The sequence below is a fragment of the Pagrus major genome, chromosome 8 (assembly GCF_040436345.1).
Source record: "Pagrus major chromosome 8, Pma_NU_1.0".
Classification (NCBI taxonomy): Eukaryota; Metazoa; Chordata; class Actinopteri; order Spariformes; family Sparidae; genus Pagrus; species Pagrus major.
In genome coordinates, this window is record NC_133222.1 from 22,898,670 (window position 1) to 22,920,301 (window position 21,632).

At 40.5% G+C, this 21,632-nt stretch overlaps 1 protein-coding gene across 1 annotated transcript in view; it reads left to right on the top strand.

Moving 5' to 3' along the window:
* The window catches only part of bmal1a (basic helix-loop-helix ARNT like 1a), a 34,174-nt gene extending 13,427 nt beyond the window's left edge, over positions 1 to 20,747 (top strand). Inside the window, exons 7-20 of the mRNA XM_073471780.1 lie at positions 1,873 to 1,902; positions 2,528 to 2,685; positions 4,038 to 4,117; positions 4,446 to 4,538; positions 5,101 to 5,218; positions 6,117 to 6,266; positions 11,243 to 11,489; positions 13,348 to 13,454; positions 13,552 to 13,702; positions 13,794 to 13,873; positions 13,992 to 14,100; positions 14,726 to 14,819; positions 15,992 to 16,085; positions 16,195 to 20,747. Of these exons, the coding sequence (XP_073327881.1) occupies positions 1,873 to 1,902; positions 2,528 to 2,685; positions 4,038 to 4,117; positions 4,446 to 4,538; positions 5,101 to 5,218; positions 6,117 to 6,266; positions 11,243 to 11,489; positions 13,348 to 13,454; positions 13,552 to 13,702; positions 13,794 to 13,873; positions 13,992 to 14,100; positions 14,726 to 14,819; positions 15,992 to 16,085; positions 16,195 to 16,352 (1,669 nt within the window). The 3' untranslated portion in view covers positions 16,353 to 20,747. The remainder of the gene's footprint in view (positions 1 to 1,872; positions 1,903 to 2,527; positions 2,686 to 4,037; positions 4,118 to 4,445; positions 4,539 to 5,100; positions 5,219 to 6,116; positions 6,267 to 11,242; positions 11,490 to 13,347; positions 13,455 to 13,551; positions 13,703 to 13,793; positions 13,874 to 13,991; positions 14,101 to 14,725; positions 14,820 to 15,991; positions 16,086 to 16,194) is intronic.
* The last annotated feature ends 885 nt before the right edge of the window (positions 20,748 to 21,632 follow it).

A 21,632-nucleotide genomic window follows, 5' to 3' on the forward strand; every position in this document is an offset into this window, starting at 1 on the left:
CTCACTTACAGTAGCCCTAGTGATACCTATCAAGCAGATAGTTTTGGTTTATTTGTCCAAGATCCATCTCTGGAGATGTTTAACGGTAAACCAATACAATGAAGCGGAGTGGAATTAGTTTGCGGCGCTCACATGATTGGAAAATCACATTTAAACTTTACATCTGCAACATCTCTTTTCAGAAAATCTCTCCTCTGGTTACTGTGATGATTCACAGACCTCACAGTCAACAGTTTTCAATGGGCATACTTTCTTCCGACTGTATGAAATCTGTAACCGTCCTTAAACAGATTTTTTAAAGTGATTTAAAGAGAACTTACTACATTAACACGCTTGTCTGTATTTAGATAGGAAGGCAGAACAAGTTGCTGACAACCCTCCAAATCGAAAAAATACTTGAATGAGGTTTTTTTAGGGTTTTCTTTTTTATGTCAACAATCACAATCGTTTCTATTTTGTCAGTTCACGTCATACCGTAACATTCCATCTTTATTTCTGCCTGTACAGCTCTGCAGTGACATAGTGCTGCCTGCAATAGAGGGCACTGTGTGGCCTTACATAGAAACTTGCGTGCTTTAATTATGCAAATGATTTATTTTCCGGGTCACAGACTAACTCACAAACAGGCTTTTGAACAGTCATAATACAAGTTTGCTGAATGTCACTTGGAACGCTAGTGCAAGCAACAGAAGAAAACTAGAATGGCCCTCCAGTAGAGTGCATACATTTACCAAGGCCCAACAGCCCCCTTTAATTCAATCAAGCCTAATCCAATATCAACTCAATAGTCCCGTGTCACTCTAAATTTAAACCACCCATAACTGCTAAACAATAATTGAATCTCACCAGATCTATGATCCACATCAAATTGTACTCACTTATAGATGCCAGCCACCTAAATGTGCCTGATGTTTTTCATCATGATCCATGAGAAATTAACGAAAATGACGAAAAATCTCCAATGTTAAAGAATGTGAGAAAAAAAAAAATCCTGGATCCAGTCCCTTTATCCAGTTACGCACCAAAAGTTAATGGGGTCTATTCTTGTCCAAGACCCATTCTCCATCCAAGTTTCGCGTAAATCCGTTAAGTAGTTTTTGTGTAATCCTGCTGACAAACCAACCAACCAACCAACAAATGGACACGGCTGAAAACGTAACCTCCTTTACTGAGGTAAAAAGTCTGTTAAGGAGACAAAAATGTTCTCGCAAGAGGCTCAGTGTTTCTGGAAAGAGACAATGCTGCAAGTACCACAAGTGAATTCACCTCTTTTGTATTGGTTTGGAAGCAGCAATCTCAGAGATGGATATCTCACAATATGGGCAAATAAAATTGTAAATTGACGTTTCAAGCTGAGTTTGAATGATTTCAAAGAGACACTGGACAACTGAAGCCTTTTTATTAAAACTCTATTCTCAATGCTGAAAACATCCTAAATGTCATTCTTCTTTTAATCTACTCATATCTGGAAAATCAAGAAATCTTGTGCGAGTCTTTTGTAGTGGGTGTGTGGTGGAAATTCTCCTCATTGTTCCGCTGTTTAAATAACAGTGCGTCAGAGAGAGAATGCAAACAGGTTTAATCAAAATGACGTCATGTTATGTATCACACCAGTCAACAGACTGTACAGTCAAAAATAACCTCAGAGCATTACACTTGTTGCATAAGCTTTGATGCTGTTAAACCACAAAATGAGGTTGGTTACAGAACCTGTGAGGTTAGCCAAGGCCCCACTCCCTCCCTCACTCCCTCGCTCCCTTCCTCCCTTTCCACTCCTCACTCTTTTTAATACTTCCTGTCCCTTAAATTTAAACCTCAAACCTTCAAGTTTATTCTTCCTCTCTCTAATAACTTCTCTATTTGTCTTTGCAGTGACCAGCAGGGCCGGATTAAGAATGCCAGGTATAAAAACCTCCCTCCCGTTCTCTCTCTTTCTCTGTGTCTCATTCCCCCTGCCTTCTAATCTCTTTTACATGAATTAAATGTCACTCTGTCTGATTGGGGACAGAGGGAGCTTTGTGTGTGTTGATAATAAGAAACTTTATACATTGAAGTGTATAGATCCGAGCATTATGTGGAACTAAGGGACTGTAAGAGCATACCAAATGGCTAATGGCAAGCCCTGTTTCTCTTGCTTGTTAAGAATTCTCCCTTCAGTCGTAGTCAGTGAAGGCAGGACAGACGAGTCGGATGGACCCTCGGATGTATTTTAACAGTCCAGACTCGACAACAAAAATGCCATTACATCTTTACAGAGCAGTGTTCTTAGCTTTGAGCTAGCTGATTTATATCACGTTAGATAATACCATGATGTGATGGATAATCCGCAGTGCAAGAATGCAGCCCATTGAAGAATGACCGCCTGATTTTGCATTCCTGCTAGGATTCTGTCGTTTATACAACAGGTGAAATGCGACCAAAACAACTTTTATTTTTATCTGGATTTATCACAGCGAGATGGGGGAAAGAAGAGATTTATCAGCGCACAATCACCATCTGTTAATGTCTGCTGCTTCTTCCTCCACAGAGAGGCTCACAGCCAGATCGAGAAGCGTCGCAGGGACAAGATGAACAGCTTCATCGACGAGCTGGCATCACTGGTGCCCACCTGTAACGCCATGTCCCGCAAGCTAGACAAGCTGACAGTCCTGCGTATGGCCGTCCAGCACATGAAGACACTCAGAGGTTAGGATTAACTAGTAAAATTGCTGAATAGGGGGGGTTGGCTCAATGTATGAGAGTAATAGGAAGCTGTGGTTGGGACTATAAACGAATAGTAAATGACTAGACTCAGAGCCTGACAAGAAGTGAAATTGGATCTTTAAAAGATTTTAAACATGTTAGTAAGCTAGCTAAAATACCTGCAAAAATATGGATGTTGATTTCCTGAAAATAATACTGCCAACATACTACTGGATATTCATGATGAACTGCAACAATATTGACAGCTCTTTGGAAAGTCAATCAAAATAAGCCTCAATTTTACTCTTCAAAATCAAAAGCAGCATTGGCATTTCTATTTGATATTCCATTCCTACATGTGCATGTCCGAAGAAAAAAAAACACTTCTAGGACAACACAGCTAGATTACTGTTAGCCTCCAGCTTCACTCCAAGACACTCTTGTGTGAACAAAAATGATCAACTGACTGGTACCAAAGGCACTAACATGTTGTGTTTACTTTCTTTACCAGAGGTTGTTTTTATTGATTACTTTGAGAAGAGAATTTACTCATATCAGAACTGATAACATAGTCAGAGATCCTTTTAGTGATTTGTTTGGGAAGAGGGTTTACTCAGGAAAGATTTGAGAAATCAAAGTTTGTAACAAACTGAATTTGTATCTTTTGTTGTTTTATTGTTGAATCACATAAGGCTTTTTATTTTTCATTGAACTCCAGAATTTTTATTTTTGGAGAACATTATTTGAACTTGTCTGACCCTCACCTGCAAAATAAATAATATATTTTAAAATACCCTAACTTTTTAAAGAAGAATTTGAAAATATAAATAACAGTTGTCAGGGCATTAAAACAACGCTCTGTTGACCTTTACAAATCCAGATGTGTTAGTCAAACCATTTCATAGCAGTCAGTGCTGAAAAGAAGAAGAAAAAAAAAAAAGTAATCGAATTGTGGATTTCCTTTTCTATTATCGTACTCTTCATGAATGGAACAATTGGATATAGAGCTACAGCAAATACTTTATTAATCAAATAGTCAGTATACAAAAGCAATCATTTTCAAATATGTCATATTGTTATTGGCATTTTTCACTATGCTATGAGATTTTACTGACAAAACAGGAATTAAAAAAGATTAAAGGACATTGAGATTGATCAGGACAGGCCAGTCAAGAGGAATGTTACATCAACGCACTTTCTTTCTTCAAAGTTTACTTTTTAATATGAGAACAAAATGTGTTGTGATCACTTGAAGGGCCGTCACAAGAAAGGACGGGAAAATTGACTCTTACTGATCAACAACCCCACTGACCATCTACAGTACAGATTTAATACATATTAACCGTTGTGTGCAGGTGCATCCAACCCGTACACAGAGGCCAACTACAAGCCCTCCTTCCTCTCAGATGATGAACTGAAGCACTTGATACTAAGGGTGAGTGCAATACAAATGATCAGGCATGCCACACTTACTGATACACAAATAGACCATGTAGCACAATACTTTCTTCACCATGCCATCTAACATTCTCAATTTATTATTTTTTCACTTTTTATTCAATTTAACTTTTTATATTCGTCAGTAATCAACAGTTTATCCATTAATTATGATAGGCTACTCAAAACATCAAGCTATATATTACAGGAATTATACTATGTATCCTAATATTAGAATTTGTGTTTTAGTCACTTTCTTTATGAAGAATGTATTTGTGAAGCAGCCCTTATTTATTCCAGTGTTTTTGTTGTCTTGGATAATACAGGCTGCGGATGGCTTCCTGTTTGTAGTCGGCTGTGACCGTGGAAAGATCCTCTTTGTTTCTGAATCCGTGTACAAGATTCTCAACTACAGCCAGGTACGCTGCTGACAGTGTTTGTGCATTGGAGTAAAAAAAGAAAGTCATGTGTGCTTTTTACTCAAAAGGTTGCCGTTGATTTGTAGCCGCCTTCAGATATTATTAAATCCACTCCATCATGAAGGACGTAGTATGTCTCATATTTGAAACTCTTTCTTTGTTGGTTATTATGCAAATAACACATGTGCTCGTAGTGGTGACCTTGTATTTCCTGAAAAGATGATTTTTCCAAATCAGCAGAATTTCAACACCATGAATAATCTAATTCAAGCAGCAGATGATCACAACTTTTTCACTAGAGTTGGTAATTCTGTCTGTCTCAGCAGTTCAGTTTCGGATTAAAGATTTAAGTTGCCTCACAGTTTCCTAGAAAAGCTGCAACATCAACTAATTAAAGAATTAAGAACCGCAGCACTGACCTCAGAGATGTCAGCGTTTGAAGTTGTGTGTAGAAGTCAATGTTTTTGTTGCTACTTCTGTACTTTTCCATATTGTTTTCTATTCTCCTCTCACTTCATTCCCTCTGGTCTCACTTTGTCTCCGGCTCACCCGCCGTCTCCAGAACGATCTGATAGGTCAGAGCCTGTTTGACTACCTTCACCCCAAGGACATTGCCAAGGTCAAAGAGCAGCTGTCCTCTTCCGATACGGCCCCACGAGAGAGGCTCATTGACGCTAAAAGTAAGTCGTGCGGAATCAGGATCTGGTTTTTGCTGATCTCTTGTGTTTTCTTTCCTTCACCCTCATCTAACATCTTAATCTGTGGTGTCCTTATGATACCAGGGGAAAGTATAGACGTCAGCAATCTCAAGGCTGCCTTCTGACGTCAGTACAAGTATTTATAGTGAATTTCAGCACCTAGTTGTGCAGTCCATTGTTAGTCATTTAAAACTTATTAAACTGCTTTGCTGCAGCTTTACATCTCTGTTGTGTTTGAGCTGTACTTTAAATCAATACTAGGACACTGACAGAGTATTTAATGAGTACATTTGTTAGTGTGGCTAAAGATTCAGCTTGTGATACCAGAGATTATCCATCTCGAACAATAGCATGATTTGATGTTCCTCTAAGATATACAAGTTTAGTTTTTTAATTTGGCAAAAAGAAATGTACAAAGCAGAGATGGAAGTCTGATTTAATATTAATAAAAGCAAGCAAGCATGTTTTGACAGCAAAATGGTGAAAAAATTAAACCTTGTGACAGAGGACCATGGGCTATAAATAGTTGAATACATTTTCTTAATGGAAAACCCGGTGTTTCTTTTTTTTTAACTGCAAACACAGCTTGAGGTAAATGGGTGAAATGGGCGTCATCGAAGACTTAAAATGGATGCAGTGAAAGTATAAAGAATAAATGAATTTGGCTACAGGTCTGCAGAAGGTGTCAGACTGATGGATACATTATCAGAATGGGTTTTCTCCCTATGCTATTTTTGTGTGATTGAGAAGGGTGAAAAAAGGAAGAACATTACAGACAGTAAAAATGTTTTTTTGAAAGCCTTTGACTGGACATGAATTACATATATAAAAAATGTAATATTGTCGCTGTGTTAACTGTATCGTGTGTGTGTATTTGTAGCTGGCCTCCCGGTGAAGACAGACATCGCCCCCGGTCCATCTAGACTCTGTTCTGGAGCCAGACGGTCGTTTTTCTGCAGGATGAAGTGCAACAGGCCCTCAGTCAAAGTAGAGGACAAAGACTTTCCCTCCACCTGCTCAAAGAAAAAAGGTACGGCACTGTTCTCCTCAAACATGAATGAAAATAAGAATTAACCACAGTCCTCCTCCTCCTGCCCTAAAATGTAAATCTGCCTTTCCAGCAGCCCTCTTGTTGCAGCTTTGTGCTTCTCAAAGCATCTCCCCGTCAGTTATCATCTCGAGTGCCAGTCAAGGGCTCTTCCCTACCTTCAGCCTTTTCCTCACGTACTTAGACACTGTTTTTTTTCAATCTTTTTTCCAGCCTTCTTATGAAAGTGAAAGCCCTCATTTCCTGCTGTTCCTCTTGTTCTATTTTTAGAGGCACATCCTTATTAGAACCAGGAATCACACCTCAGTAAGCACAAGAGCATCTGCATTACACAACCGAGGAAGTTGGCCTCTTTAAGTCCACGTATTTATTAATGCATTTACTTAACCCATATTTAAATGGTGAGGTTGAATTGTCCTTTCCTAAACGCTTCACCTTAACCCCCGATGGTAAAAGTTATGTTGTCAAGGAAAGATGAAGGAGAATTCATAGGGATTTAGGAGAACTGCAGTGCTTAGAGAATCCAAATGCACTTACATTCAGCTATGTACACATGTAGTGTGATGCCGACTCACAGCCGAGGGAGAGAGAGAAGTGAAGAGTGAGAGAGGGATCGTAAATATGAACCGAAATGTCAACATGATATCAAAACTTTGTTTGATCACAAAGACTAATGTTACTCTATAGTTCAGTGACGTGTATGACTATACTGCAGACTGGAGTCTCTGTTAACAGCATTAGACCTATGCCCTCATCTCCTCTATGCACAATCTGCATCCTCAATAATGCAGCACAGGCATTATCACAGGCTGAACTGTACTGGGCTGGTCGTGGGTCACGTCTCTAGCCCCATCCAGGCGCCGTCTCTCCCTCATTATCTCATAGCATTTTTCATGCATTAGTTCCATGTTGTTGACTTTGAAGTTGCTGTGGCATACAGTTTTGGTGTCTGCTGTAGTGTAAAACATCCTCAGATTACAGTAGTATGATCGAATGGAGATAATGATAATGATAATTATGATCTGATCATGAGCCTGTGTATGTGATAGCTTCGGAAACCACCACGCAACTAAACACAATGAAATGATGACTTGATTGTGCTTTAGTAGTTAGGGCTGATACAGGCTGAATGTGTAATGTGAGAAGTTGATTGGTTGTTTTTGTGAATGGCCGAATGGTGCGGCGATTTAAATGTTGCTGCCTCAAGGATTTGTTGGACAGAAGTATCTGCTTCTCTTGCATAAAGGATGGTCACTTCTAAAGGAGATACTAAAGGAAGCATTGAAAAGCTTTCCCTAGCGTTTAAAGAATTCGAACAGCCGTCATTTCACTCAACTCAGCACTACAACAGCACTTTGTAGAGCTCTTAAGCTGTTGAATGTTACTACTTCTGACCACAGCCAAAGGATGGGTTATAAAAAGGCAATTATGTCCTGCCCAGAGTGATGTAATATAGCACTAAATGATGAGGTTTCTGTTGTAATCGGAGTAGAACTCGCAGCAGTAATTGTTGGCAGATTATGGAAAATGAGGGAGCTTTCACACCTGCAGTTCTGTGCTGTCACAAAGAGAAAGAAATGATGGATTCTAAGCATTATAATGTTAAGAACAATGACGAAACAGGTAGAAAAAGTTACTGTGGTTGTTAAATTTCACTCACTTTTTAATAAGACCCTGCTTGAAGCAATGAATTGCCCTCTTTTTGAACTCTTTTTCACTTTTAGATCAGACCGTCAAGTGCTGACACGCATACACGTTACCATGGTTACAGACCTATCCCTGCATAAATATTTACACCGCTTATACAGGCTGCATATGAGATTGCTTCCATGGTGGTACGCCATCAGAGGATTTTATAATAGTTTAGCTTTTGGTTTTGTGCTAAAATCACTCATTATCCACTGTCACAAAACACTGTGGTTGGTCTGCTCTGTTTTCAGACTACAAATACAACGTACCAGAGTGGAATAGGCTTCCCTTTTTTCTGCAGTCCGAGTCCGTTTCTGTAACTCAGCGGTCTAGGGGCAACTTTCACACAAATGAACCAAAGTAAACAGGCAAACGCCAAACTTTACTGAAAAGTTAAATAATTTGTGTAAGCACCACAAGCCAGCTTTGCACACAATGGGTTTTCAGAGGTGATGAATGTAGCAGAACACTAGTGGTGCAGTGTTACATCACTTTTGGGGTGGGACACTGTGCAGAGAGATTAAAAATTTAAGTTATAGATGACATGGAAAACAGGCTTGCAGTCAGTGTTAATGCATTTACATACTGTCCTGAAACATAGTGACATACAGGGAATTCTGGATGACATACAAAAACGAGAAACAACTTTTGTAGTACCCTTATACATGACGGAAGTGTCACTTGAGCCATAATGCATCGAACAACATCCTCAACATGAAATAATTGTCTGCTAATGACACTGACGCTTTATCAATTTTGAGAGGGCTGTTTTTCTGGAGCACTTCCCCTTTCTGTCCAGCCAGTTGCATCATCCATGCTGCAGTGGCCTGAGAGCGAAGTAACATATGGCTGGCCGCATATCACTCTGCTTAGTCGCTGATGGGGTGAACTGGAGTGTGAACTAAGTGTCTTTATAGTCAGAGGAACATTCGCAGTCCACTCGAGCTCAGTCACGCAACCCAGATCGGCTGTGTCACCATCCATGTTGAATGAAGTTTTAGTGTCTAACTGAATATTTCATCAAGGCAAACTTTATTATTCTCCCTCTGATGTCATGCGTTGTGTTTCCCAGTGGGAAGAAATGATGTTCGGTTATAAACTCAAAATTCCTCGGAGGCACTTAGCAGTAAGCACTAAGCAGGAACAACACATACACAAGGCATATTTTCTGTTCTTATAGTCTTCCAGTTTTTGAAAATTAGACAAAAAATGGTTATCAAGGGGGCAAGTCATTTTGAAAAAGAGATAGTCCCAGCTTGATTAGCTGTGATCCTTTATATAGTGTATGGTCACATACAGTATTCCAGGTGGTTGAGACAGTGTTAAATCCTCCAGCCTTGTGTGCCCAGATCAGTTCTGCTTCTTGGACAAGTTTTTTATCTGTTCCTGGAAGAAACGTCTGCCAAATTACTTCTGCTTCAATGAAGCCCATGAGGCGTTTAAAGCGGCCTGCATCAAATCCATATTGATGAAGAATATACCCAACCAACTGCGAACGGCCAGGACATTCCTGATAGTGCTGACTTGTATAAACTAGAAGATAATACACCTTTTTGCAAAGGTTCATTGCTCTTTCACACACAGACATGGAGAGAACATTTGTTTGGCTAAAGTGAACATTTTTATAGGGACCAGCAGGGCAGCAGCTTTAACAATCCTCCCTCCGTGTCTACACTTGACGGTTCAAACATTGTGTGAGTCTAGGTCATCCGTGTTCTGGCAGCACTAAGAGCCTAATACCTCATCATTACTATAGTTATACACTTAAGACAGAAAATAGACATGAAGCAGGTTGTAGCGACGCTCATTAATGGAAAACACAAGCCATTACACTGGCTGTGGAGACAGCTGTATTGATTCTTATAAAAGCGTGTTAAGATGGACACCTGAAAAGTGTGGCTGAAATGCATCCTGTGTAGACAAGCTGAGGAAAGTCAAACTCTGTCTGTAGTTGTTGGAAGAAGACTGTGAAGAGGGTCATGTAATTGTATGTTGGAGTTCAGCCTAGCCTAAGCATTATGGGTGATATAATGGAAAATCCACGGCACACTGTGAAGGCTTTTGACTATGTGAAGGCAAACTTCTCCTCTAGGGAGGAATGGTACTCTCCTGGGAAGCAGTACATTTTTTAAACAGAAGCTAATCTTTGTTGTGAAGTGCGCAGTACCTACAAGTTGTACTTGAGAAAAAGCTAGGATATCATTTTAGAATATTACTTTGTTAAAAGGTTATACAAATAGTACTTGGGGAAAAAGTCTTAAAGTATGTGATATTAAATTTAAAAAAGTCAGTTTTCTAGCAATAAATGTTGTTAGTATAAAAAGTAAATTGCATAGATTTAAAAGTGTTTACATACTTTATTCTATAAGTCAACCGATTATCCTCCCGGCCAATTCTCTGTTCCAATATTGAACATTTTTCTGATTATTTGAAACAGTGTTTTTTGTTTTTTTAAAAAACAGTTGCTGATAAAAAATAAATTAATAGAAAGATTTGCTGCTTTGGCTCTGGCGTAGCATACAATCTGCAAAGTAACAGGTAACTAAGGTTAGCAAATAAATATAATGGAGTACAATATTTGCCTCAAATGTTGTGGATTGGAAGTATACATAAGCAGAAAATGGAAATACTCAAGTAAAGGTCAAGTACCTCAAAATTGTATTGAAGTACAGTACTTGAGCTAAGTACTCAAGTACTGTATGTGCTTCTCTTTATTCAGTGTTGTCATTTTGAAATGAACAATTGTGCCATCACTTGTGTTTATAGATTGTGGATGTATTCCTTAAATGATGTCAGATTGTATTAAGTGATGTCTTTTTGTCAGTATGTGGGTCAAAATAATAATTCTACATTATTTGTATGATGTTGTATGTTGACATAAACTGCATGAAATGAGATGGTTGTAGATCATCATGTAAACATACACTAATATAATGTCAAAGAAGATTTGGAAACAGAACAGAATAAAGCAGATTAGATCTGCCTTGGAGTTTTAGCCATTATTTATTTATTTTGATTTTTCTTTTTTTTTGAGTGCAGTTTCTTTCCTTAAACGTGTCTTTTCTGAATCCTCTTTTGTAACAGTTTCAAAATGTGATCAGCCAATCAGAGCAGCTTTTATAACCACTGTCATATTCAGTTCACTGAACTGTAAGAATCTCCCATTATCCTCGCAGCATGGGGATGGCATCCCACCAAGATGGTCTCAGTCCATTTCCAATAATAACCCCAAATTCTTTGTGTGTGCCGCACTCATCCTCTCATTACAGCCGACCGCAAGAGCTTCTGCACCATCCACAGCACGGGCTACCTAAAGAGCTGGCCGCCCACCAAGATGGGTCTCGACGAGGACAACGAACCCGACAACGAGGGCTGCAACCTCAGCTGCCTGGTGGCCATCGGCCGCCTGCACCCCCACATCGTCCCCCAACCCAGCCTGGCAGACATCAGGGTGAAGCCCACAGAGTACGTCTCCCGGCACGCCATCGACGGCAAATTCGTCTTCGTTGACCAGAGGTGAGACAAAGGTTGCTCTTCAACTGTCACCCACTGAACCTTTATTTCTTTTTATGATCGCAATATAACGTTCATCACGTGCCAAGTCTAAGTAGTTAAGCTTTCACTTGACCTCTGTTTTCACTTTGGAGTGTGTAAACATGTTTGTAACATTTTTTTCTGGTGGGGCTAGATATTAGAGAGCAGGAAAAAGATCCACAATGATTTTGTGAAAGTACATTTTCTTGATTACCGTAAAAAGCTGTAAGATGATCGACTGGTTCAGTGTTTATATATTAAAGCTCCTATTTGTAAGATAGTTAATTTTTTAACCTCATTCCCAGGTCGTTAAATACTGACGCTTTGGGTTGATATTTCGGGTCGACGCAAAGTGTCAGTATTTTATGATTTGGGAATGAGACTCAAAAATCAACTATCTTATAAATGTTGCTCCTTGTTGGTGACACACAAAAGTCAGATATTTAGAAATGACAGTAACAGATAACCAATGGCACATTCATGCAAAAGTCACCAACAATGGATCCATAACTGCAATACTCTGCTCTCGCTCATTATTACTGCTGATAATTGAATTTATTCCACCTTACCCCACCTTCAAGTTTCACTTTTGTTACTGCATAAAAAAGTAAGAAGAGTGAAACAGCTTTGGTGCAAAATGCAAATGGGGGGAGTCTCTTTAATAAAATATTAAAGTAGCTTCTTTTTTTTTCCCAAGGGGATCCTCACATAAAACTAAATCCTCCTAAAAAAGAGAGCAATATCAACTTGCTCAGGGTGAATTTATCAAAACACATCCACGGACAACTAACGCTAGATTAAACTTTCACACAAATTGATTTTTGGCGGGCATTTTTTAAGACGACAAGCCTTGACGCACCAGTTGAGGTCTCATGTTTATAGATGACTTTGATTTTTACCTTCAGGCATTTAATTTATACAGAAAAGAAATGTTGCGAATCATAACTGATTAGCATTAGATGGTTTCACAATCAATTGCTCCTTGTGCATATTATCACAATTTTGTCTGCTTCTACTTTGCAATTATAGTTGGTTTTGATACATTTAACATAAGATTGAAATTAGTTTTAGATTTGACAAAATGGTCGACAGGATTTGTAGAAGGTTGTTGCATTGAGACAGGGCTCAACTATAACGATTACCTGATTGCCCGGGGCAAGTAAAATGCCACGTTGGACATGATTAAGAATGTGACTAAGGAGTGAGCCCTCTCATATCTTTCTCATCTCTGAGTTGCACATGTGCAATACTGATCAGGTGCCAAAAAAGGCACAGATAAAGCAGTTTATGAGCTGTTACTCAAACGATCATTTCAATTGTCCTGGAGACAGGAGTTTAGTTAGGTGGTGTTAGAGGATGTGGGACAAACTCAAATTCAGTATTCAGCAGTTACAATTTGCCGTAATTTTGAGAGCAAGGGAGATAAGATAAGTCTTGTTATTTGATAAACATTTAATAAATAAAACGGTTTGCACCGGGGCAACTAAAACTTGACAGATTTTAAAGAGAATCACGTTGAACCCTGTTGAATTCCCGATGCAGGACACATTTGCAGGGACACACATTGAGGTCTGTAAGCCAAGTGCTGGATACTAACTGCATCTTTCTGAATTCATTGATTCGGTTTGACCGTAAGTCAACACATGTCTATAAACCGGAAACTGTGGCTGGCATTGATTTAATTTAAATGCTGGCTGTGAGAAAAGCTTAACAGGAGTTGTTTTTGCTTCAGATCGATATGTCTAGAACTTGTTTGCTTTCTTTGAGGGTTGCGAGGAGCCGCACACCAGCAGCTGTCAGTAAACACAACCTTTCACTGTCTTATCTTTCCCTCCCTCAGAGCCACAGCCATCCTAGCCTACCTGCCCCAGGAGCTGCTGGGAACCTCCTTCTATGAGTATTTCCACCAGGACGACATCGGCCACCTGGCAGAGTGCCACAGACAAGGTACCTGCTGAAGGACGAACACAGTAACTACATGGATGTTAATGGTCTTTAATATGCGGCATGTTTTTACTTACTGTGTCAATGGGTCTGTCCACAGTGCTGCAGATGAGAGAGAAAATCAACACCAACTGTTACAAGTTCAAGATCAAAGACGGCTCCTTCATCACGCTGAGGAGCCGATGGTTCAGCTTCATGAACCCCTGGACCAAGGAGGTGGAGTACATCGTCTCCACCAACACTGTTGTCTCGTAAGTAGCCGAGGACACTCACGCCTCTAAAACTGATGATACCTAGCTGCTAAATATCAGAACATTTCCACATGTGTGTTATTGTGTCCAGGTGTCCTATGATGGAAGGATCAGACTACCCTCAATCTGCTGCCTCACCACAGAGCATGGACAGTTGTCTCACCTCAGAGGGTAAAACATCACTTTAGAAATAACACAATTTCTGTAATTTATCCCCTGCTGTGAATGATTTATTCTTCAAACCGGAATATGAATACATCGCTTTTTCCTTATTGCTGTTGATTGGTAGGTGGAGGAAGGCGGGCGCTGCAGACGGTGCCCGGCATCCCCGGTGGCACGAGAGCGGGAGCCGGCAAGATTGGACGTATGATTGCAGAGGAAGTGATGGAGATCCAGAGGTGAGCGCAGATGGAATCTGTGTATGTCAATCCCAGAACCAGCAGGGTTTCCACCAGTATGCTGCAAGCCTGGCAACCTGCTGGGCCCAAGTTGGCTCCCTGCCAGGCCTGTATTTGAGGAATTTTTGAAAGATGTTTTTATACTAAAATGTTTTATACAAGTAGAAAACTATTTTTAAAGACCAAGAGAGAGAGAAAAAAACTAGGAAATCCCTGTGCCCTAGTTTTGAATGCAGGTGACATGACACAAATATGCAGGACTTTCATGAAACCTCTCAGATTATATATTGAATAATTCCTACAGATTTGAAACGCATGAAAGAAGTGCCTCGACAGTGTAAAACAGGACTGAGCTCTCAGTCTCAGTTCTGAAAGCTGACTCAGATAGCTGCTGCGGTGCTAAAAGTACACCAGTTGTCTCCACTGATAGATGTACTATCTACTTATTGCCATGGCAACGCTGACAAAGTGTTAAAAATAAGTCCTGCAGGTCAGATGTCTTTGGATGTGGACGTTTGTACATGTTATATAAGTTGGAATGAGTCCCCATGATTTTGGAGGTTAATGATGAGAGAATGTGGAGCGTGTTTCAGAACCATTGCAACCATCTGTGTCTCTCTACCAGGATTCGAGGCTCCTCCCCCTCCAGCTGTGGCTCCAGCCCTCTGAACATCACCAGCACCCCTCCACCCGACACCTGCTCTCCAGGGGGCAAGAAGGTATAAACACAAACACAAACACTGTTTCCTTTTCAAGATTTATTCGATAGCATTTCATCAAATCAGACTTGGTTTGGAATCCACTTACTGAATCTTAATGGGATCATTTGCATTGGGTTTTTAGTCCCCTTTTGTTGACTGAGAAGGCAGAAACACTGCAGGTCAGAGTGGCAGGCCAATTAATGTTCACTGAAAATGAGATGAGAAGCAGAAGATCATTAAATATGTAGCTGACACACTGGAATAACAGGTGTCGCCTTTTTACTCCGCACACCCTTTTTTTTTTAAGAAATCTTGCTCCAAATACTGGTGCTGCACCAACTCAGAACTATTAACTTATTTTCATGAAATGTATAAAAGTGGATTTATTTAAGTTTAACAGGAGGATTCCTCCTATGAAACTCCATCAGCTGGATAATTTTGCGATATGAGGCCTGTGATGGATATGAGACAATATCATCTGCCCATTTAACACATTCGGTTACAGAAAAAGCTGCCACCCCTTTTCTTTTCTGCTTTTGGCCAAAAAAGGTGTAGCTTAGAGATATGGATCATGAAATGTTTACACTTGGCATCGATTTATATGGGATCATTGAATCAATATATCGGAATCAATGGATAGTTTCACCCCTAGGTCTAACAGAATATACTTTTAATGATCGTCGTCATGTTATCTGGTGAAAGTGACAGGCTGCTAACACTGAATGTTTTTACAGTTGTTTGCTCATAAAAACAGTGAAGTTAATTCTGCTTGCCTCAAAACACCAGCACCTCTTAAGCTCACTAATTGACACTTGATATTTTGTTTGTTTAATCCGTATAAAAGCCAGTGTTACGATGACACGTTGGGGATTGTCTGTCAGATTATTTCTGTAGCCTCTTTCTTCTGCTTGTTTTCCACGTGAAAGTCCTTCTGGGAATATTAAATTAAAAGTATGTGCTTGCTGATAATCATCTAAAAGACAACAACATGGAGTCTGTGTTGATTATGGTTGAGGAGATTTTGATGCCTGTACACGTAACACTGACTTATCTTTCCCATATGCCTCGGAGTCTTTGTGGAGGAACACAAAGATATTTGAGGACTTAATGGAAACATTTTCAACTCGGGTTGAAACTGATCTGTGTTCAGTCAGCTGATACATGCCTGTATGTGTGTCACGTCTCTATAGATTCAGAATGGAGGGACACCCGAGCTGCCGAGCACAGGTATCCTTCCTGGACCTGATTCTGTAGGCTACCCGTACTCTAACCAGTCCATCATGAGTGAGTCAAACACAAACACACACATAAAATGCACTTCCTTACTGAATTGTGGGGGTTTCTTTCTGTTTTTCTCCTTTCTAAACATTTTCTTCTCAATGACTCTGTGCAGGTGACAACTCCCACTTGAGCATAGACATCATGGACGACCCCGGTTCTAGCAGCCCCAGCAATGACGAGGCGGCCATGGCTGTCATCATGTCCCTGCTTGAGGCGGACGCCGGCCTGGGCGGCCCTGTCGACTTCAGCGACCTGCCCTGGCCTTTGTGAGGAAGCTGGAAGGGGAGAAGCAGAGGGAGATAGCGCCAGAGCCACTGATGGAAAGAGTTCAGTCAGGTCGAAGTCTGGCTGCCATGTTTCCTGCCATCCAAACACAACTACACTGCAAAAAATATCCATCTTAACACATGATTGTTTAAAGTTAAAAAGGGTGTATATAGTGAAGGCTCTCCGACCAGTACTTACCCACAAGAGGTGGTGAGGCTGTTCAGATTACACTCCTACTTCTTGATTCATCATTCCCTGTAAGAGGACAAGTGACCCTGAATTTCTTGGGGCAAACAGAAGGACTTTTTGTATAAAAATAATCCAGCTCAAAATGATGTTTTAGGATGATGTTTTCTGCAGTGTTGGTTGCCTGCAGACGAGGCGTTCCCTAACATTGCCACGGCGAGAGAACATTACTCCAATAGTCCAGCAAATGGAATCTCAAGTTACAGGATCGTGGTGCTAACGTGTCTGCTGATGGACTTAACTCTGCCCAGCAGTGGCTCTGGGTCCTGGCTCCAGGTCTACAGCCAACCCCCAACCAACACAGGACACAGGACTCCTGAGACGTTCATAGACAGTGGTTCAAGTTTGACGTTGGGAGGGGAGCACTTGATTTCTTCCTCCTGACGTGGCCCTCTCGCCATCGCTTACTGTACGTTCAAGTATGCTCATTGGATGCTGATCTGCTGTTTAAGCCAGCTGATCTGCAACATGGGAAGGGAACTGTTATCCTCCAGAGATTCGCTTGGAAGATTCTCAGAGGTTTTTTTTATTCCCAAGCCACAAAATTCCACGAGCAGATGTATCTCAGTTTATTTAAATAATGACAAAATCCTTGTTGAAAAGGCCACCTAGCTGCTGCTTCCTTTACTAACATAAAAAATTCATTCTCCAAGCTACTCTGAAGCTCATCCTCACTAAATGCCCCAGAAGATGAGAGCCGATTCTGTATTATTATTATTATTTTTATCTTTTAAACATTACTTTCTGCCTAAAACTACCTGCAGTACTTCTGTACGAAGTAAATCGTGATTATGAATGATCCGAATAGAGAGAGAACATCAAGGCTGGCGGCAGCAGTTTGGACACATAACCATAGAACATATAAGTTAATTTGCCACATATGAATGGAATGATATTGACTGATTTGGGTCTTGAAGACCCTCCAATAGAGCTCAACAGTGAGCACCAGCAGCTCTGGTTCCAGAAGTGAATTTCCCATTCATTCCACTGACCTTTCAGAAAATCCCATAATGTAGCACTACAGGGTTGATATCATTTGGATTTGTGGCTTCTACAGGAGCACATACCATCGTTTCACAATCTCATAGCTCATGGCGAGTCTATTTCGGATGGTGACGACATTATGGCTAATAATCAACGTCCTCGGTTAAAAATATGAATGGGATTTTCACCTCTGCAACCTCACTGTCGAGCTCTAGTTATACTGGACCATATGGCTCAAATTTTCATAATAGACAGCATCATGTGGGAATGTTTCTCACACTCTCACTTGACAAAAGTCTTCATTATTTTACAGCCATGGCTTCATTTTCCAGAAGCTTACATTGTGAAAGAAGCGCCTGTAAGACTGTTGAGCTGTTCCCGCAGGCTTTGAGATGTGTCCCAGTCCCATACTTCATACTAATTCTGATTCTTATGATGCAGCATGTGTTCAAAGCTGATAGCAAGTCTGCTTTTATCCGGTTAGGCAATAGAACAGGCCCCTACACAAAACAATGGACTTTTTTTCCACAGCAGGCATTTTGACATGTCATAGCAGGAGAAGCACATGTGTATTTAACAACATCAATGCTGGCTGTAGTCCACTCAGAAGAGGTCCTGGTATTGTGTGTGCTGGCTCACTGGAATAGACACTTATCAGATCTGAGCCATCATTAATGTTACTAATGCTTTGCCTGCTATGACAAATCAAGATGTCTGCTATGAAAAGGCCCATTAGGCTGAATCGAATTTGGAGCCAGTACTGTGATTAGAAACCTTCTGGACCCGAGAAGCACTCCTCATCTTTGTACTCGCAGTGTGTTCTTCCGCGCATTTTAGCTGCAAACCTTTGCAGGTACTCACGGAGTGTTGAAAGAGAACGCTCAGCAGGAGAAGTATAAACAGCTGGAGTGAAGCTCCATTCTTGCAAAAAAAAAAAGAATCAGACTCTAATGGGGAGAAGGAGGTTAGTTAAATCTGTTGGGAGCAGCAGCTCAGCGTGCAGGTGTGTGTTGGTGGCTGTAAAGGTGTGCTTGATGTCTCTGCGGACATTTTTTACAGGAGGAAATGTTCTTCACTGCCATTTTACTGAGGTCTGCTCCTCACACACACACACATACACCTTTCTACAGATAAACACATGCTGGCAGGCTAATTATCATTAGCCCACTAACAGTAAGGCCTGGTGGTCTGGGTCACAGAGGGATCTTCCATCAGCACCCACATGAAGCACTTATGGTGCAGTTAGACTGTCAGTCGCTAAACTCTGGATCTGTATTCTAATTCAGAACCAGCTGTGAGACGTATTTTCTTTGCCTTTGTGATCTGAATATTTAAAAATGGACCTAATACGTCAGCCTGGGCTTGAGTGTAAGAGCCGCATCCTTCGAACCTTTGCTGGACTTGGGAGAAGTTAAAGAAAAAATACCTCTGAGTTAAATTCTGCTGCAAAAATGACAGATTTGAAGTTATGTGGATTTTGAAAAAAAAAAAAAATCCTGCAGTTACTCGTGAATTTGGTCTATTTAGCACTTAACAATCCACAGATGTACTGTGGCTTCACGTAACTGTCAATGCAAACTACCTTACTAGCTGAGAGGGCTATAACGTAGACGGGGAGAGTATAGAAACAGATAAATGTGGTAAAGATGGAGGCGACAGCGATCCAGAGGAGTAGGACTTTGTAACGGGGACAACAGGACATTTTTTCTGACTACGTCCCGGGACAACAAACAGGGTCAGGAGGGACAGCAAGGAACGTCTGAATGGAAATCTTCATTTCAGTATCCCCTTTTCCTCCATGATAATGAATATCCGCAACACAACCTCTTTACCTCGCCAGCTCTCCGCTGCTCACAGACCTTTTTGTTGTCGAGTGTGATTGGAGGTGGACCCAGGAGGAGTCTCAGCGGTCCTGCTGCCTGCCTGTATGGAAAGAAATTTAAATGGGCCGCATTACATTTCAAGTGTATTTGATGTCCAGAGTGCATTTGTAAAAGCAATTTAAACTAATGCCAAAATGTATATTACTGAAAAGTATTCCAGGAAAGACCCAACCTGAGAGGTATTTAACCGAATCTGTTTAAAATACCTCTATACAGTAAAGTCTCAAATATATAGACATAAAAAGAAAACATAATTAATATACAGTGCATTTCTGAATGCTCTTAAAAAGGGTCAGCAATGCAGTTGGCATCCAATTTTGAAACAAACATAAGATATGCGGAAATATACTGAAAATGCATTTTAGATGCATTGTTAATACTTTAACATACTAAAAGTAAAATAAAGTGGCCATCTTTTACATTATGCAGCTGCCTTTTTGAAACACACACTGCATCGTGTGTGTAACATTTCCCTTATTTGTGCCTCGAATTGTATTATTTTAACATTCAGGTCACAGAGCCAGGTGTTAATCACCGACCCAGGAATTAAGCTCTGTTCTGAAGGTATCTCAGAAAAGACTCTTCCAACCATGTGGATGGCTAGCGTGGTCCTGGTTAAGATTTGAAACAATTTGAAACAATGTTTTCTGGGGCTTTCAAACTGAAAAATATCACAGATGATTAAACAAAACATACATTTTTGTTTCACGTCAATGACTAGTAGTCCTCAGCCTCCATCTTTTGTGCTATGTGGATGGGATAATACTCATCCTCATGGTTCAAGGAGTCTTTGGGGGATTCTGGTTGTTCAAAGACTTTCTTCAATGTGTCAAAACAACAGATTCTTGGCTGTGAGAGGCACAAACTGGGCAGACATTTTCTTCCTATAGGGGCACAATGTTTATAAACTGACCTGACATCAACCAGTTGTGGCTGAAAAAGTTGGTAGCCCTTTAAAAATGAGTCTGAGACCGTTTACAGGACATCAAAAATACCTGCAGAGTTTAGGCTCCGCCCTCTCATGTCCTCCTCCAATCACTGAGCAGCTGGTGAGGTCCCCTCTGTATCTGTTCTAGTGGTTTTCTGTTTCAATGTTTTTACGCTACACACTACAATACAGTGTCCTCCTTGTTGATATACCCCTCCCCACCTGACAATAATGTATCAAATCTTTAAATATTATCATGTTAAGAGTATACTTTATGCAAATATATATGAGTATGATGAGTGTATTGTATGTATCAGCAGTGAAATATTTTTAAAATAAAATTATTTGTTTCTGTCACTGTGGACTCTGAGGTCTCTGTCGATACACTGAGCTGCTGTCCATCCACTCACACAGAGATCTGCTCCACATGATGATGTTTTCTCCAGAGGGTGAAGGGCTTCTCCGCAGTTTCCTTCATGGCTCTGGTTTAAACCCGGTCTCCTTCCCTCAGCCAATCGGTGCAGCCCGGTGGTATTTTTATATGATGTTGCCATCCAGCTGCTGAAATGTCTGCACACACATACAGAGAAAGGCTGATGGAAGTGGTGCTGATGCTGTCTCAAGGCAGCTGAACGGAGGTCAGGGAGATGTACTCTGCAATAGTCCAAAAGAGAGCTACTAGTTCTTGGAAGATGGGAAAAAAATGCACATATTCTATTTTTTTTAGTAACAGAGGTAGTTTATATTCAGTCTCAGAAACTGGAAGCTTATTAGTGGTTGGATTTCTGTGGTCCCAAAAGTAATTTAAAGCATGAGCATACACTCTGAACTCAAGCATTCAATAATCAGAGGTACTGTGGGAGCAGCTCATGAATATTTAATGTCCAGTCCTCGTTCCTGAGTCAGGTCATCTGCAGCTATTGAACATTGCTTTCATCACTTCAGAAAAACTCTCATGCTAGTTTAAAAGTTCAAACTAAAAATGTTTCTCTGCATCCTGGAGACCAACTACGGAGATGTATTATTGTGCTGTGGTTACATTTTATTGGCATACAATAAATGTAAACTATAGATTAGCAGTGTGTATATTCCCACATCTGGTTAAAGTGATGCTCTACAGAGGAATGTGTTTCATCGCTGTGATGACAGAGCGATAATTTGAGTAATGCTCCACCAGCTGGGATGCAGAATATCAGAGCCAGAGCTGAGTCATTACACCGTGATCAGATCAGCCTGTACACT